Source organism: Aptenodytes forsteri, unplaced genomic scaffold (genome assembly GCF_000699145.1).
Source record: "Aptenodytes forsteri isolate BGI_AS27 unplaced genomic scaffold, ASM69914v1 Scaffold70, whole genome shotgun sequence".
Lineage (NCBI taxonomy): Eukaryota > Metazoa > Chordata > Aves > Sphenisciformes > Spheniscidae > Aptenodytes > Aptenodytes forsteri.
The window spans coordinates 1,796,073-1,813,796 of NW_008795690.1; the positions used below are offsets into that span (position 1 = coordinate 1,796,073).

A 17,724-nucleotide genomic window follows, 5' to 3' on the forward strand; every position below is an offset into this window, starting at 1 on the left:
CGCGGGGTGCTCGGGGCTGTGCACATAGGTGGGGGCCTGACCCGGCCCGGGGGGACTCCTGAGATATCCCGGGGCGGATTAACCCCGGCTCCGCTCCTTTCCCTCCCTTCTGCAGCCCCTGGGGAAAGGGAAGTGTTAGGGACGCTGCAGGGATTTGCTGCTTGGATAAGGAGCTGTAGGCGGATAACGGCTCTTGAAAGCCGAGTCCAGCCCAGCACTTTGGCTAAAAGGGAGGGGACTGCCTGGGAATAAACCCGCGGGGATGGACGGGATTATCTGAGCAGTGCAGAGGAAATAATTCGCCGTGGCTGGATGGGGGCCAGGAAAAGAATGTAGTCCAAGTAAGAGCTAAAACCAGTTTACAGTAGTAAGATCTACTTGTTACCAGGATCTTGGAAACGTTTCTCCTTGTGCATGATAAATGCCCTAGTGCTAGAGACGGAGAAGGTAGGGTTGCAGCGGATATTAAAGAATATAAGCTTTCATAATTGGTTGTTTACCTCTAAGAAAAGCATGTCATTAGCTGCTTAGGTAAAGAATGCAAGAAACAAGGCCTTTTTTGACATGTCCTGTCAGCAGTTTGGATTTGTTTTATGAACCAAGTCATATTGGCACTTTCTTTCTCCCATGTATGCGTTAGTCCTGCAGGCACTTGCAGAGTGGTCCCACTGGTACAACATGTGAGTGAGGGAAATGGAAATGGATGCTCCACGAGTATGTAGGCAGCCTTCTTTACTTCCCTGCTCCCGGTGGCTTTGTAGTCCAGTGAGCCAGTTCTCTCACATTGGAACACCTTTACCGTCAATATCTAGGCGGTTTAATATCTCTTTGATTCAGTAGTGATGGATTCAGAGTTGTAATGAAGTTTGGGGAGGATGTAAAGCTTGTGAACTCTCTGGTCTTTCTGTAAAAAGTTTCCTGATGTCATTGATCACCTTTTTTTTTTTCTTTTCTTTTTAAATCCAGGCAAGCATTAAGTGAGTCTAAGGCAGTTGAAATGAAGGCTTACCGGAAATTTACAAGTACATTTCGTTATGGCTCAGGGATAACTGTACCTTTTGCCAAAACTATAGTAACTTGGTTCTTAATTGACACATCCCTATCCTAAAATCCCTCAAAATGCTGCTGCAAAAGTTATCTTGTGATTAATTTCTTCAACCTCTCAGAATATTTGACTCCTTGAAAGACTCCTCTATCATTTCAATAAATGGAAACGATAATTTCCATTTCAATAAAATGGCTTCATTTTAGGGCTCTTTGTTATTTAGTTATGGCGTGAAGGTGTGCATCTATATACGCATCAGAAAAGCTGATTTTCTTTGTGTTGTTTTTCTGGATATGTGCCCCCTTTGCCTCATTCTGCATGTGAAGATTCATGTACGCATGTAACACTGTACTTAAGGATATTACATTTTAAATTTCAGGAATTTCTAATGTTTAGCACTTCTGCAAATTTTGATGATGGCATCTTTCCCAAATGGCACCTTACATTTAGCCATAGTATCAGTATTAATGTTAATCCTGACAGACTTGGAGTCTTATTTTGACTGAAACATCTACGCTTAGACTGTTACATAAGCTGACAAACTGTGGAAAATATAGAGGCCTTAGTAACTGACTTTGAATGTAGGGGAATTGCTTAGTGTTTGGTAATTCTGAAAAAAATCCCTATGTCAGCCTGGCTTTGGACCCCTTTCTGTGACAGTCTTGTCCTTTATCTCCAGTAGGAATTGCAACTACTTCTGAGACAGAAAACATTTTTTTCTGAGTCAGACAACACAATGTACAATATATGATCCATCAAAGCCTGCAGAAACATTGTCACAGTTAACAATAACTTTCTTGGTACTTATTGGTACTCAGCGTGTTCATCTTGAATCTACTTAAATGTGGTAGGTTTTGCTCACCCCACTAATTTCCAAACCTGCATCACATGCGTATGGAGATGGGGCAGTTTTTTATCCTTTTATCCTGTGTGTTTTCCACCTTTTAGGGGTTCCTTTTTTTCTCATTCAGTTGTGCACCTGAATGAAACCTGGATGTGTTGTGGAATTCAGGCCAGACTCTCGTTTGCACGCTTAGTGCAGTAATTAGTGCAGTGCCTCAGCAGTGATGTGTTGTGTCAGGGTGATATTATGCATAGTTTACATTGCTATTTGTTTCTTTTTGTTGCATCTGTGTTTCTGTTTTGGTAAAACAGATTTGTATTAAAGAAAGTTTTCCATAAATAAATTATTTATTACATAGGAGATTGCTTATGGACTGTATTTGGGAGAGCTGGAACAAAGAAAAGATATTTAGAGTTTGTGCTGCTCATATCTATTTATATTGGGTTAGCTTGTCTTTCTCATAACATCACAAAACAAGGAGGACCAAAGCAGCATCTGTCTCTGGTGGTTTATGGCCTGTGTGTCCAGTCTGAATTCTGTCACTTTCTCAAGAAAGTTTTTTCCCACCCTTTAGAAATAGGGAGTGTCACTGACTAGGAGCTCAAGTACATTTAGGTAAGGTTCAGAATGACATTCCTTATGGATGGAACTGTACAAAGTTGCCGTCCTCACTGAGTGTTTCCCAATTTACTGATAAGGGGAAATCAGTGAGAAACCCTTCCTGAAGACAGGTAACTTTATTCTTGGATGATTTTACATTTTCTTCAATCTAGGGACTTCATTATAAAACTGTACTGTTAGTACAGTCTGCTGAAGTGACAGACCTCCTCAACTCAGCTTACCATCTCCTGTGGTTTCATTTGAGATTCTTGGAGCTCAGTGCTGAACTGATGCTTAAGTGTGGTAGCTGCTATGCTACCCGCGTGGACTTTTTGTGACAGCCAATTTTTGTAAGGCAAAATAAATTTTATTGCTATAATGAGATCTCTTTTTGACTGAGAATTGTTATGTATTAGTAACGAGATGTTTGGGGGATAGTGTTCATCGCATCTTTTTTTTATGGAAAAGGTGGTAGTGAAATAAATGTCAGTTGGATTATACAATTAGTCTTAGATAAAATGCCTGAGGATGAGCAAAATTGATTAATTGTTGTTTATGGGAATAGGAAAGTCTTTTTTTGTGTAGAAAATTTTGTGCCTTGTCGGTGGTAATAGCATTGATCTAGTAGCAGTGGGATTTCATCAGTGCTAGCTGCTGTAGGAGTCTCATAACCAAACGTATGCAGATATATTTGCCTTCATGTTACTTGGCCAGGTCTTACGCCAGCTCAGCTAGCCCTGCACCTGTGCTAGACCAGCAGTGCCAGAAGTGCTGGGCATTCCCAGTGCTCTGCCATTTCTGGGCAAGCTGATTACACCAGGCCCCGGGCTAAGGTAGTACCTTGCTGGGAGTTTCCACTGTGTGGTGGACCAGGCTGTATAAATCTCTGCTTGCTGCTGAAAAAAAAAAAGAGGTCAGGAAAAGAGGGACTGGAATTTGATAGGAAGCATCTCATGCTTTCACATCTTGCTGTGTTCTGAAATGTAATAAAAAGAATCCTTTGAAGGAAAATTTTTTCAGATTATTCTCTTTTGAAAAAAACTCCAAACGTTCATTCTGTTTTCCTAAGAATTTACTTAAAATATGAAAAAAGACAGTAATTTTTGCATGGAGAGTCTTAATGCCTAACTTTTATTTTCAACTTAATTTTTGTGAAAAGCCTCAAAATTTTTGAAAGTGTTTTTCAGGTATTTTTAACATCATTTTCCATTAAATAATGGAGCAGCAGTACAAACTTGATATTTGTAGGCATAAATTTGTGCACTAGTTATTTTTTGCTGTCCTTGCTGCCATTATTCAATTGAAGACCTTTCCCATTGATCTCACAGAGCTGTGGAACAGTGTGGGTTGGTTCTGGAGGTCACCTTGTTCATCCTCTGACTAAAAGCAGATCCAGCTAGGGGAGGTTGTCCAGAGCCTTGTCCAGTTGAGTCATGGATATCTCCAAGGTGGGAGACTCAAATCTCTCTGGCCCCTATTCCTATGATAACTATCCTCATGGTGAAAATTTTTTCCATGTATCTAATCCACATTGTCTGTGTTGTAACATGTATCCATTGCCTCTTATCATTGTATCTCTGGAGAGAGTCTGTCTCCATCTTCTCTATATCCTCCTAATACGTAGCTGAAGGCAGCAGTGAGATCCCCCCAAGCATTCTCCAGGTTGAAAAATCCAAGGCACTTAGTCTTTCCTTGTACAGAGACACTCCAGTCCCCTAATCATCTTGGTTACCCTCCGCTGGGCTCACTCCAGTGTATCGGTGTCTTTCTGGTATTGGGGAGCCCAAAGGTGCCCATACTGATCCAGATGTAATCTTTCAAGTGCTGAATTGAGGGGAATAATCACTTCAGTAGAAGGAAGGCAGGAATCCAGGTAGGTACTTTTTGCATATCACTTTTCTTAAGTGATTTTTTTGATTCAGCTTCAGTTTCGTATTCTCACAGGAGAGATACATTGTGTTTGCGTTGGAACCTGCTTAGATGACCTGAGCCCCTTCTGAAGAGTGTTTTGGAAAGTCTTTTTTCTGTTAAATAATCAGTTTCACACCGAGCTCATTTCTGGAAGTAAAGACCCTTTTAAATTTCAGTATAATGACTATAAGCAATATATATTTTTTGATGTTGTTGCAATATATATTGTTTGATATTAAGTACTGTGCTTACAATTGATGAGCCCACTTGCTGCTGAATTTAAATGGAAGAGGAGCAGTTCTGGCTGATTTCAGGTTCAAGGCAACTCCTATTTGCCTTATGCAAGAAATTGTTTCACTGCCTATGGAGCTACTTGCATGAGTATAGTGAGTAGGATTAGCCTCATGTGGGCAAGGATTTTACTTTATTTTAAATGGGAGAGTCCGAGATATTACATGCATATTGTAGCTTGGATTTTAGCACAACTGCTGTATAATTCCCTTTGTTCAGGCCAGTCTGCATGTGATACTTTTGGATTTCTTGTACCAGTGCCCACATTTTAGTTTCCTCATTTTAATTGTCTTTTTTTTCCCATTTTTATGCTGTTGTTCAAGCAGGGGTAATGGGAAGCAATGAAATCAGTTATGGTTTTGAGATCTGTTGTGAATGGAATTCCTGAAGGGTTAGGATGGGTGGTTAGATTTTTAAATTCATTTCTTTATTTAATATTCACTAAATCACATTTCTAAGAAATCTTAGGATGAAGATAGTTTTCAGGTTAGCAATTTTCAAGCAATGGATTTGAATATGATCAAAGTAAAATTAATTCCCAGCAAGATCCTAAAGATTTTTTGAGTTTGGACGTACTGTAGAATTACTCACAAAAGGCAATTCCTCTGTGCTAAAAGCTGTTTTAATGAAAAGGATGGAATTTTAAATATATAAAGTTACTGCATAACATTTTTCAGCTAGCATTTGTAGGACAGGTAAATTTAGTTTGAAAAATACTTTCTAGAGGTTTAAATCAAGTGACTTAGTTCTTTAGGCATAAAATCTGTCAAGAGGAAAAATAATTTAAAGTTATTAATACAGATGAACCATATCAATAAAAAATATTTTACACCAGCACCAAGGCCCAAAGGCAGAAGTCGTGTTCTTTTACACGCCATGTAAAGAAATGAGATCTAGAATGAAGAGGCTTTTCATTCTGTTTCTATAGTTGCTATGTCAAGAAAGTATTCTATAGGAATTTTATGTCATGCCTAAATTCTCAGAGGCTCTTTTTCTGATTTTTAAAGCTACCAATTGTCTTTTTCTATGGAACAAAAGTTGCTCTTAGGCTTTGGAATGGGGCCAGATTTAGTTTCTTTTTTATTCACGTGCTTGCAGACTTTTGAGGAAGATGGTGAATTATGCTGTTGTTGCCTTCTGTACATATATATTTTTTTGAATATGTATGTAAGCGCTAGGAAATAATTGGGTCCAAGATTGTTATTGAAAAGCCAATAATATTTCCGCTAATTGTCTGTCTGTGATTTCAGTCTTCCTGATGCCAACTGAGTTAATGTTTAAGGATGTAGAATGGAAAATTTGATCTCAGTGTTCTTTTCCCTTTCATTCTGTGACTCCTTAATTAAATTTATGGTTAATTATGCAATTTATTTTGTGTTGACCTTTCAAGGACCTTAAAGCATCTGACAGTGAATGCAGAGTCTCAGGGTTTATTTCCATGAATCTTTGTATGTATTTATCATATATTTTAATGGTACTTTTGGAATTAAAGATGGCCAATGGATTGCTAACAAATAGTAACATATGTGTCCCTGGAGATACATAACTATAGATATACACAAATATATAAAAAGAAATACTGACTTATGTCGTACACAGCATTTAAAATTAGGTAACACCACTACCACCAGTAATAATAGTAATTCTGCATGTCAGAATATTACAAAACATTTTATATGTTGTATGTCCACTCTTTGACATAGTTGTCCCACTCAGTGCTAAAAATCCTGTGTTTGGGTGATCAAATCCACTTGTAGTCCCATAAAACACTGATACCTGTTCCTAAGGCGGGGGGTATCTGTGGTCTCGGGGTGGGGACCATACTTGAAAGCTGGTTCCTCGATGCGGAGGCCACGTCCTATACAGGCAGAACTCGGCTAAGGTGCAGAGCCCCGCTTGCGTGTGTCAGATGTCATGGGGAAGGAGAAAAGGAAAGTGAGGTGAAAGAAAGCTTCATACTACAAACTAGTTTCATGACTATTTAAAAGATTGGTGGTCAGTGTAACCCTTGTGGAGGTTAGGAGTTTTATGACTTATTTCTTAAATTTTACAGATGGACACTAAAGTAAAGTATTTGTCATTTACTATCAGTAATCTTCTTAAAAGAGGCTTTTGATAGAGAGCTCTTGAGGAAAAATAGCATACCCTACAGTATTATTAGTGTAGGCAAGCATATGAATCTAGCAATGCATTTGTTAACCTTAAAAACAAAAGTACAAATGAGAAAAAGCCAGTATGGCAGCAAAAGAAAATGTATATATGACCCAAAATTGATTTTATCTTTCTGAAACTGTTGTGTACTAGCAAGAAATACTTTGTGTGCCTTGGCGAAGTACAAACCCTGTAATTCATTGTCTTTTGTGTTTTACCAATGAATACACAAACCAGTATCTCTCCATTTTATTACTATTTTATTTATGAAGTGTTTGTGAATCTGTAGGACCTCTGGAAGATGGTAAAAAATTTAGAAATACGCAAAGGCGCAAAGTTCCTCACTGGAACTGTGAACGTTTTTCATAATAGTAAGGAAGAAATGCAGACTGGCAATCAAAATGCTTGGGGACGTACCCTTAGGCTCATGAAACCCTTGTGCAACTCAAACCTGGTTTCACTGGCATTGTGCATGCAAAAGTGAGGGTAAAATAAGGCCCTGGAAGTAATGCTCAGTCTTACGTAATGGTGAAGCTCCTGCCTGAGAGGAATTGCTGTAAGAAGCAGAAACCAGTGACAGAAAAGAACTTGCACAGAGGATGATTCAAACGCAGCCAGATTTTATATGAAATGGATTAAAAAAAATGTATCGGCAACCTCCGGGTTGTGTTTCTCCCTGTATCCTGACAGACTGGCACCACTTATGAAGTGAGACATATTTTTTTATAAACTATTGATGGTTAAAGTAAGGATGTAACATATTCTCTTGTTTAATAGTTCTAACCTATTAGGTGCAGTAGGATAAGCAAACTGGCAATTAATTTAAAGCCTCAAGAGCAAGAAGTTCACTTGCTAGGAAAGAGAAGTACAGTGATAAATGATTTGGAGAGGTGGGAAACCGGGGCAGTTAAGTGGCTTATGCAATTCATTTGCAGAGAAATCTAAGGAGGGCTTGGGGACAAAAGGAACAGAGCAAAGCAAAGAAAAAGGAATGGACCCTGAGGGTTTTACAATACAAAAAGATTGTACTGGAACTTAGGATAAAACTTTGTCGCTGACAGCTTGGGCATGGTGTTTAATGCAGTGGAAAGAGCAACAATACTGTGGCACAAACTAGTAAAAAGATATCAAAAAGAAATCAGATGAACTGGGTTGCTGCAGCACTTGAAAGGTTGGTGAGTGAGACCACATATAAGAGATCAGCTGCGTCAATTTCTAGTCGGCCTTTGTGTATCCTTTTGACAAAACAAGGTATTCTCAAAATTGTGGATAAAATTACAAAGGAGCAGTTGTGAATGACCACTCTAGGGTATAGGTGAGCAAAAGCCAGTACAACTGGCTTCTGTCTGAAGAGGGAAATTATGATTAAGTATCAGTGGAGAAAACAGAAAGGAATTGAAAGGAAAGGAAGCCACAAGCTGCTTGAGTTAGTGACTTGTAATCACGAAGGACACTTTTGCGTTCCTTAGTACTATAAAAGGACAATTGACTTTTATCAAAAGCCCAATAGAAAAAATGAAATGCTATGAGCACATGCACCTGAGTTGTGTCTCTGCCACTCTTGCTCTCATTACTTTACATTACAAGCTGGACAGATGAGCATGGCTTTGTTATTAATCCAAATTTGCTCCAAGCTTAACTGAAAATGTACTGACTGTCAAACAGAGACCAAAGAAAGCAAAGGGCAACTAGGCTTTATTGGGTTTTTTTGCTTTTTTGGTTGTTAGCTTGGAAATTGACTTTTTTTTAGTTCCAGTATATGCTTTGTACTTTATTATTTGGAATGGGTTAGTATTTTAGGGACTCCTTTATTCAGATTGTGGAAAGTTCTTATCAGTAACTAGCTGTCATTAAAGATTAAGGTATACACATGAACATAGTGTGCAGATTCCGACCTTAGTGTCAATTAGCTCCAATCCTGCTTTGTTTCAGAGGTCTAACAAAAAAACAGGTCCCAAGGTAGCACAAGTCTACGAAGTGTCCCAAGATGAGCATCTGTTAAATACTGTAAATGAAGTATTCGGTTTACCCTGACAGGCTTCAGCATTGAGCCTTGTTGTCGTCATGATTTGTTAAAAGATTACTTCATTTCTGGAATTTTTGGCTACATAAATCTTTTTTTTCTGTATGATCCAGCAGTTAGCTTTTCAGATCTGCTACACAACAATGTAAGCAAGTGCACTAGGAAAAAAAAGCTGTTGTTCCAGATGCCTGTATTTTTCCTTTCAGATCATTCGGCATCAGAAACAAGGATGTGATCCAGTGTTGATATGACTAGGAGCACAAGGCACCAGTAATACGGCGTTTACTTATGCATTTCTGCTCCACAGCATGAATTTGATTCCAATGCCTTACCTGGATCTCCTCCCAACAGATGAAGCTTGGCTGTGAGGAAAAGTAATGAGGGCTTTCATTACTTCTCCTTCATTTTATTTTTTTCACTACCACTAATAATATTTTAGCTATTGTATATCTAAAAGGCCTTTGGTCTTGGGAGCGTAAGGATGGTTGTCTTGGTAGAAGAAAAAATGGTCCAACAACAAAGATGTGAGGGACGTGGACAGAAATTCTGTCCCCTCTGTTTTCTCGCCCCGCTGCCTCCCCTGGTATTTCCCCAGGCTGTGTGTTCTGGCGGTGGCTGCAGCTGCACAGCTGAGTACAGGCTTGTGAGTGATGCCTTCAGTTAGCATCTCCAGTCAGCATCGTTGTCTTTTCCACTGGTGGATACCTGTGTTTAAGAATATGGGCATACAGAGGGAACAAAACTAAATAAAATCATAGTATGAACTGCTGATTTCCAAGCTAATCTAAAACTACCTCACAGTATTCCCTGCCTGTGCCAAAAAACCACTCAAGAGCCCATTTTGTAATTTCTGAGAGTAAGTCACCTTCGCTCAACCCATCATTACAGAGGAAAAGGACTCAACCTGTGCTGCCTTCTGCTTCTAGATACTGTGTGAGACATTGTAAATGAGTCTGAGAGCCAGTTGTTTTGGTTTGGTTTTTTTTTTTTTTTTAAACCAACACAATTATTCAGGCTTTGGAATATATCGAGAAGGTTGAGTCTTGCTTATTCTGGGGCACTTGGGTTGTTGATACCTCCCAAGTATCTGTAAGGGTTTTTACAGTGACACACCAAGAACTACTGCATTTTACCAAATCAGGTTCCAAAAGTTAAGCTAGTGTGTTCATCTACGTGTTGTCTGTTGGTTATTTCTTTATATCCATACTCACTATGGATAACATAAAACTCCAGGTTCAACTCCTGTTTGAAGTTGGGCTTGTAATATGTTGGCGGCAGTATTTAGGGGAAATCGGCAACAGTCATGTCAGTAGTAAACTGATTTCGGTGCCATCTGCTGGATTTTTTTCCCCCCACCTGCCACTATGTGGTGAATGAACAAAGATCAAGTTTAGCTGGTGCACAAGGCAATGTAAGTCCTGTTGTGTTCAGAAGAAGTTATTTATACAACGGTAGACTGTACTGTACAATTAGGTGTTTTCTACCTAATAAATTCATTGCATGTCAATCTTCTAAGTAATATCTATGGCCAAAATGAAGATAACACATTTATTTTAGTACTAAAGTAAGAGTCAAGACCAAAACCAAATAGCTATTAAATCTTACCATTGAGAAGATTTACTTATTTATATATATATAAAAAATAATGATTCTATATGATCTCTACTACCAGATTTTGAGACAATAGCTATGGAGCAATTGTAGCAGATTGTGCCACTAGAAAGATTGGTTGTAAACTCCCAACTTTTAAGAAGGAAGGATGTGGATTTTGAAGTTCCAGATGCATTTTCTGTCCTGACAAGGAAAATGCATTTCTTGTCTTGTAAATACAACAAACATAAATAACAGAGAAAGAATAAATACAGAGAGTGCAATGTCAATTTATCTAGTCAGTTTCCAGTGACCACACTTTAAAATGGAAGAATATGTCTCCACTCTGCTCTGAAATGTCATATGAAATTGACAAAGATATTCCCATGATAACGGTCCAGAAAATAGCTGGTATCACCACTCAAAGTGCTGCCTTTTGTTGATTTACTGTTATTTTGGCAACATGAAAGCCAGTGCCAGCTGACACACATGTGCATCTGGCATGGAAAATACTGATAAAAAATTCAGCGATAGGGCTTGATATTCAAGTCAAAATGAAAAAAATATCTGTGAATCTATGGAGAGACTGTCTCTGAGAAAGAAGGAAGGTATGAAGAGAGTTGGTGCATGCTAGAAAAAGATAGGAAGCCCTTGTTTATGTTTTATATATGTTGAGATAACACTCCTTGCAGTGACAACGATTGCAGAGTGACCATAGTTGTTGCTTGCTCACTCTTCTCGTGCATCCACCTGAGGAGTAAGCATGTGGACTACAACCTGGTTGTTGCCCAGAGTCCAGCAGGGAAACCTTCTCAAATTGTAGAGTTGATGAGACTGCGGTGTTGGTGGAGCATCAAGGCCCCGGTTTCCCTGAATACTGCTAGTTCTTTGGTGTTTAGTTTAAGTCTCAGGTGAAGCAGGGAGAGTGCAGCCAAAACACACTGAAATTTTTATGTATCGGTGATCGCTTCTCAGGGTGCAGATACTTCCTACTTCACTGAAATCTTCAAAAAGTGTATGCACATTGGCTGTGAAGCTACTAGAATGTATTATCAAAACAATAAATTGAATGTATGAAATGATCACATATTCAGTAAAAAGCACTAGGGAAATGCATTATTTAACACACTGCCTCATGATGGTGTTTAGTCTGGAGCTAAATACAGCTTCAGTTGTAATTATATATGTGCTTTACCGGTGGGGCTCCCATAAATGGATTTCAGAGCCATGCTGAGGACAGTGTTATTACACTGATTTTCTATTACTTTCAAAATCATTTTGTTTCTGACAATGTGAACTGACAACAAAATGAAAATGTGTCCCACCCACTTAGGGTTTTTTCTATGTGCTCTTTCTTTCTTTTCCCTTTAGTTGCCCCATGTGAGGGACTTGATGTAGATCTTACACTTACTAGAAACCAGTATCCAGCTGCATTTAAATTACTGCAGATGTAAGCCTGTGGGGCAGGAGCTGCAATATGAGGGAGAGTAAAGAAGAGCACTCCTTTTATTGATGGAAAGGGATTAGTGTTCCTGTAAAGTTATTTACAGAGTCCGTCTATCCTGAAGCAGCTCTTAGGCAGGCTGTACGTGAACTTGGATTTGGGAACTGCATGGTGCTTCCCTAGAAGGTCTTGTAATCTGCATGGATGAAATGGGCACGAGAGAGAGGGAAGCCCAGGGAAACCGGGCATTGTGAACCATGTCACTGGCATTATTTATGTGGGCTTGCATGTGACTTTAGAAGCTTACACAAGGTACAGTAAAAGTATACCTTTATGCCTGACATTTAATATTTCAAGTTTTATTACGTAAAGACAGCCAAGCCCAGTTAATTCACACAGAAATTCTTATCGAAGTGATCAGTTTATGAAAATTATCTTCCTGCCATTGAATGGAATTAATTGCTAATGCAAAAAAAAAGGATGTAACAAGACACAATACAATATAAAGCTGTCATATGAAGAATGTATTTTTACTGTACTTTGCTAAGTTAAAAAAAATTCGAGTGATCTGACCTTATTTATTCCTTAGAGAAATATAGGCCTACAATCATTACCTATGTTTTAGAATGCTTTGTTAAAAAATAAGCAATTAGTTGAGCAAATAGTCTACCATTATTTGACAGATCATTAGGCTGTTACATGAAAAACAGGATTATTAACAAGAAAAGTCAGAATCCTAGGGAAGCTGTAGCTAGAGATGGAATTAAGCAAAATGTCGTAATATTTAAACATGGTATTAGAGGCTGAGGACAAATGGCAGACAATTGATAATAATGTTTGTATACAAATTGGCTTAGATCATGTCTTGCCATTGAAGATGAGTCAATCTGAACCTTAAAGCTGATTGACACTGAATAGATCTGCCATTTGCAGGTCAAATTTGTGCTATGATGCTCTGTTCTTTTACAGTAGGTACTGCTGTCACCGGCATTTGTGAATTTTATGTAGACAAAGTGGGCTTGATTTCCCTGTAGGCTCTATTGCCCTATCTTCAGTTGTAGAAAGTGTCTCTTTCTTGAGTTAGGTGACATGAAGTAGAATTGTAGAAAAACAAGGCAGATAGGATTTTATGAATTTAGATAGGAGCCTCATGGTATTATTTGTAAAGATGTGGGGAAGTGTGGGTGAGAGAATTGTTTGAGTGGGGAAAAGTGTGACAAGAAGATGGGTTTGGGATCTTGTTTGGAGAAGGTGGAGATGTAAGGGAGGAGAAATGTGTGTGGGAGCATGAAGAGAGGGAACAGTTCCTAGTTTGGGAAAGTAGGATAAAGGGAAAACAAACTTGAAGCTGAGCAAGTCCAAACTGTGTTCTAAGAGGAGATGCCTCTCATTCTTTTTTTGGCATCCCACTGTCTGCTGTCATGGCTGGGAAAACTGTTTCTCTAGGTGACCCCCACTCATACTGTCTTATTCCTTCCTTTGGCTACTTCTGTAGAAATATCTAATGGGTATTTAATTTTCTCAGGCTTCTTGGTAGGGTAAGTGCTGCAGCTCTTTATTACCTAGCAGAAAAGAGTTACTTGGGTGCAGTGCAATCACATGCTCAGCATTCAATAAGAACCCTTCAGTTTCCTCAAATAAATGAGATATGTGAAAAAGATACGCTTATTTTAGATTGAGTGAAGCTCCTCTAAGCTGAATCTGAACTGCAAACAGCAGAAAAAAGGCAATTGTGCTCTCTAGAGATAAAGGCAACTGATAGGTGGAACAGCAGAAAAAACCCTATTAAAATGAGTGCATTGGAAGGAATAAGATCAAGTGCTATAATGTTTTCTATGTTGCAAACCTGCTATTGCAGCTTGAACTGTTCCCATTACAGCAAAACATTATTGAAAGGACTTAAATAGCTTGCCTAGCAGAGCAGCATGTAGTAGTATCACTGTAATTAAGCTTCCACCAGCATTTCTATGACAAACATATCTTCAGGGTCCTATAACCCAGCTTTCAAATCTTTATTTGGTGCTTGCAATATACCATGCTGTGATTTAACATTTGTCCAAAGATTATAATGTGAAACTGTGCTCTCATAGTGGTGGAGCCTTGTTCAGATCAGAGGCGCTTAGAGCAATATATATGTTCCAGAGTCCTATGGACAATGTTGACTCTATGCAGACTGTCCTGCCTGGGGGGAAATGGGCAGCTGAAATGCTGTGGGTATAGTGAAATCACAGTGTTTGTGTTCAGTAAGAGCCTTATCCCTGCATGATTAAGTAGTTGTGCAGTGCTTGGAAGAAGGCAGGAAAATAACAGTGGACTGACAGTCACAGTCTGATTCCTATTTCATCTCCTCTGCTTGAGGCGGAATGTAATCAGCGCCAGTCCCTTTCTCTCCATATGCAGTATTGGAAAGTCTGTCCGGGTTAAGAGAATTCAACAGCCACTGAACGTGCATAAGCACATGTGGGTGGGCAGAAGTTTGGATCTGCTCTCAAAATACTTATCTGATAAGGGACCTAGAGATCGCTAGTTCATTGCAGTGAGAAGAAAGAGACTCAGTAAACTTCAGTTTCTGCACACTCTGGGTGCTTAACAATGACTCAGGCAGGCATCCTCTTTATGAATGTCCTGTCTTTTTTCAGAAAGCAAGGGAGCCTCAGGAAGACTTTAGCTTCTAAAGGCAGCACGTTAACAATACTCTCATACCCAGCGTGTGAATGCAAGGATGCTTTCCTGGGCCATTGAAGGTGCTTAGCATTTTGTGCTGTTTCTGAGAACTGGTGGATGTACAGTTCAGTTTTTCTTCAGGAACTTGCTTAACTACCCTGGAGTTCAGTCCCTCCCATCTCCTTTGGGATTAATATAGATATTTCAGAGTCCCAACAATAAATAAATAAGGTATAATGTTCAGTCAGAGTTTTTGCTGGCCGTAAGTTCAGAGACTTAAACTAAAGTCTGTAGCAATTCTGGACTAAAATTTGCTCATTACTGGGCTTCATATGAATGCTGGTGTGTTAAGGCCTCTCCTTTCCTAGCAAAAAAGAAAAGTTTTGAGACATTGCCTCTTCAATACTGCCTGCTGTAAGCAAGTCTCTGAGATGAGTACCCTGTAAACCGTGCTGGTGTTGCTGTGTTACGGGCATGTCATAGTGATTCTTTTTAGTAGCTTACACAGCCACAGCTTCTATCGCTTCAGTGACAACTAGAAGTAGGTCCTGTTTATAGTGATGCAATTCTAGGCACCTTTGAGAAGCATCAAAATAAAATGCACTGCATAAACACATACAGTGTAGAACCTTGGTTGTGCATGTTACTTTTTGTTCTCTAGCTAATTCAAGTCCACTTTAGCCCCATTTGAAGTGTGTCAGCTCTTAAGTTTAAATTCTACATGCAAATGCTTCCAAGGCTGATCCCTTGGATGTTAGCCCAAGCAGCTGCTGTCATGGAAATGAAAGCTTGTCCAACTGTTCAGCTGTTCTTTGGGGTCTTCAGAACTGTCTTGGGATGAGCTTTCCATGGCCAAAGGAAATATTAACTAGAGGTAAGTGTGTTTCATGAGTCCTTTCCTGTGCTGTAAAGGATTTGAACCAGAGAGCCTCTGAACCCGGTGATTAAAAACATCAGAGGTGGGTAGAAATTAAAAAAGCTTATCTTAGATCTATGCAAGAAAAAAACCTGAGTGTTGATTATTTGTTGTGGTCTAAAATGGGATAATTTGGGCAGCTGCAATAAAGGTCTGATGTAAGTAGTATGAATGGCTAAAATAAACATGTTTCTTAGAGGCAGAATTGAAGTAATGAAAAGGCACTGAAACTTGAGTCCCTTGCCTAAATGTAAGTCTTTTTCCATTCCATATGGAGCCACATGAGATATGTTGGTCATACATTTAGCATCTCATAAAAATAAAATCTGTGCTTTATTTCTCACCAGTGTTTTCTGCATGCAGTAAATACTCTTTGTGGCTATGCCACGGATTTTAAGTGCCTAACATAGTAATTTTAACTTCCAGATGTGTACATGACTGCCTTTCTGTAACTCTCCCTCATATTAACTGTGTTACCCATCACTCTTGCTCACAGTGACCTATGAAATACAGGTTCTACTCACGCCTTCTGCTACAGGTTCTCTGTTAATTGCAATGGGAATAATACTATATACATCATGCAGAGCTGTAAATATGTGCAGGGGAGGGTGTTTTAAATATAAGTCTGTAGATTTTTTGCAAAAATCTCTTGTGCCTAGAAGTGTGCTGTAAAATAATCAATAGTATTAAAGCTTTCATCCTTAAAATGTGTAAGCATTAGAGAATGTTACTTATTCAGAATGCTTTTACGCAAGTTAACTAACCCTTGTGATGATGTGGGTGAGTATGTATGTATGGTTGCTATGGCACATGAAGGGGAAGACAATGGCCAGATAACCTTTCAGAAGGGAGTCCCACTTTGAACACTTGATGTGTAAAAGCAAAAATCTGGGCCTACATGACATACCTGAGATGAAAAGGGAAGTCTGTGTCACAGCTAGGATACGAGCCCAGAATTCTGCTCTTGCAAATAAGCTTTATTAGTGCATATTGTTTATAAGTCACAAATTTCCTCCTGAAATATGTCTGCATCAAAGGCAGTCAGCTTTGCACAGGTCTGTTCAGTGACCATTTAATGTTCTGCCAGATATCCTTCTCTTGGAAGGCCATGTGGTGCTTCCAGTTCACTCAGAAGAGATGTATGTGCCAACAGATGGGTTGTACACAGCTATGCTTTGTACAAGAATGCCTTGTCTGCTTGCCAAGTACTTGCATCAACATCCAAAAAAATCCAGATGTTGCAACAAAATCCAAGAAACAGTTCTGATTAGGGTTGATGCTTAATCATCTATTTATAAGAAGGAATTAATTGTGGAGATTGTTTGACTAGGATTGAAGAGAATCACTTAATTTTTCTAACTAACTCAAAGCTCTTTTAGTAAAGGAAGAAGAGGAGGATGGCTGTGTTCTAACACTTTTTTACGGCTCTTCAGTAAGGGTATAACGTTTTTCACTTACTCAAAGCGATCACTCTGCCTGCCATGAAGAGCAGTTTTGCCAGATCCATGCAGGTACTGAGAGACAGATCTGAATCTGTTCAAGATGTGATTACTCAGGTGACAAGTGGTCACTGCCAAATCAACAGAATGAGATAATGATTTTGTGTCAGCGTGAGACATAGCTCTGCTGCTGGGTATTTCTGACTGCCCTGCGTCTAGCCCTCTGCTAGCTTTCTAGGTGTATTCTTTGATGCCAGCTCTTTTGCACGGTTGACTTTCTTGGTGAATCCCTGCTAGCCTTGCCTTCTGCTTCTGCTGTCGGTTGCTGTTGAGTACTAGAAGGCAGCACAGCCGGACATGGCCATTGTGTGTTTCTGACCCTTGTCTGGGCTGCATTGGTCACAAAGGTTGTGGTTTTTGCTGCTCTGGATCCTTACCTGTCTGCAATTGCAGAGCTCATGTCATTCTCAAGCATGGTACTGTTAGGAGGGTAGTGCACTGCTTGCATCTGCTTACCCCCCGTGTTTGCAATGGCAAAATACTCCGGGTTTGGGAAATTGTCAGACACCCAAAGCTGGAGTAATTAGCAATGACATTTGGGAAGTTTCCGTATCCATGTGGATGGCTCTTACCCAACTGAGTGATACAGAGGAGAGCTTCATAGTCTCCCCAGCTGTGTTACATACTCGTATAATCTCTATCCATCCGCCCTCCTGTTCAAACAGTAATTCCTCAACCAGGAAGCCGCCTGCTCTGCTGTACACCAGGGCATGGTAAATGACCGTGGCAACTTCACTGACATTCAT

The 17,724-nt window shown here is 39.4% G+C and overlaps 1 protein-coding gene across 1 annotated transcript in view; it reads right to left on the reverse strand.

Annotated features, from left to right (window-relative positions):
• The window catches only part of LOC103901893, an 84,884-nt gene extending 67,160 nt beyond the window's left edge, over nt 1-17,724 (reverse strand). The window contains 3 exon segments of the mRNA XM_009282856.2: nt 16,387-16,454; nt 17,356-17,492; nt 17,551-17,724. Coding sequence (XP_009281131.2) covers nt 16,387-16,454; nt 17,356-17,492; nt 17,551-17,724 — 379 coding nt within the window.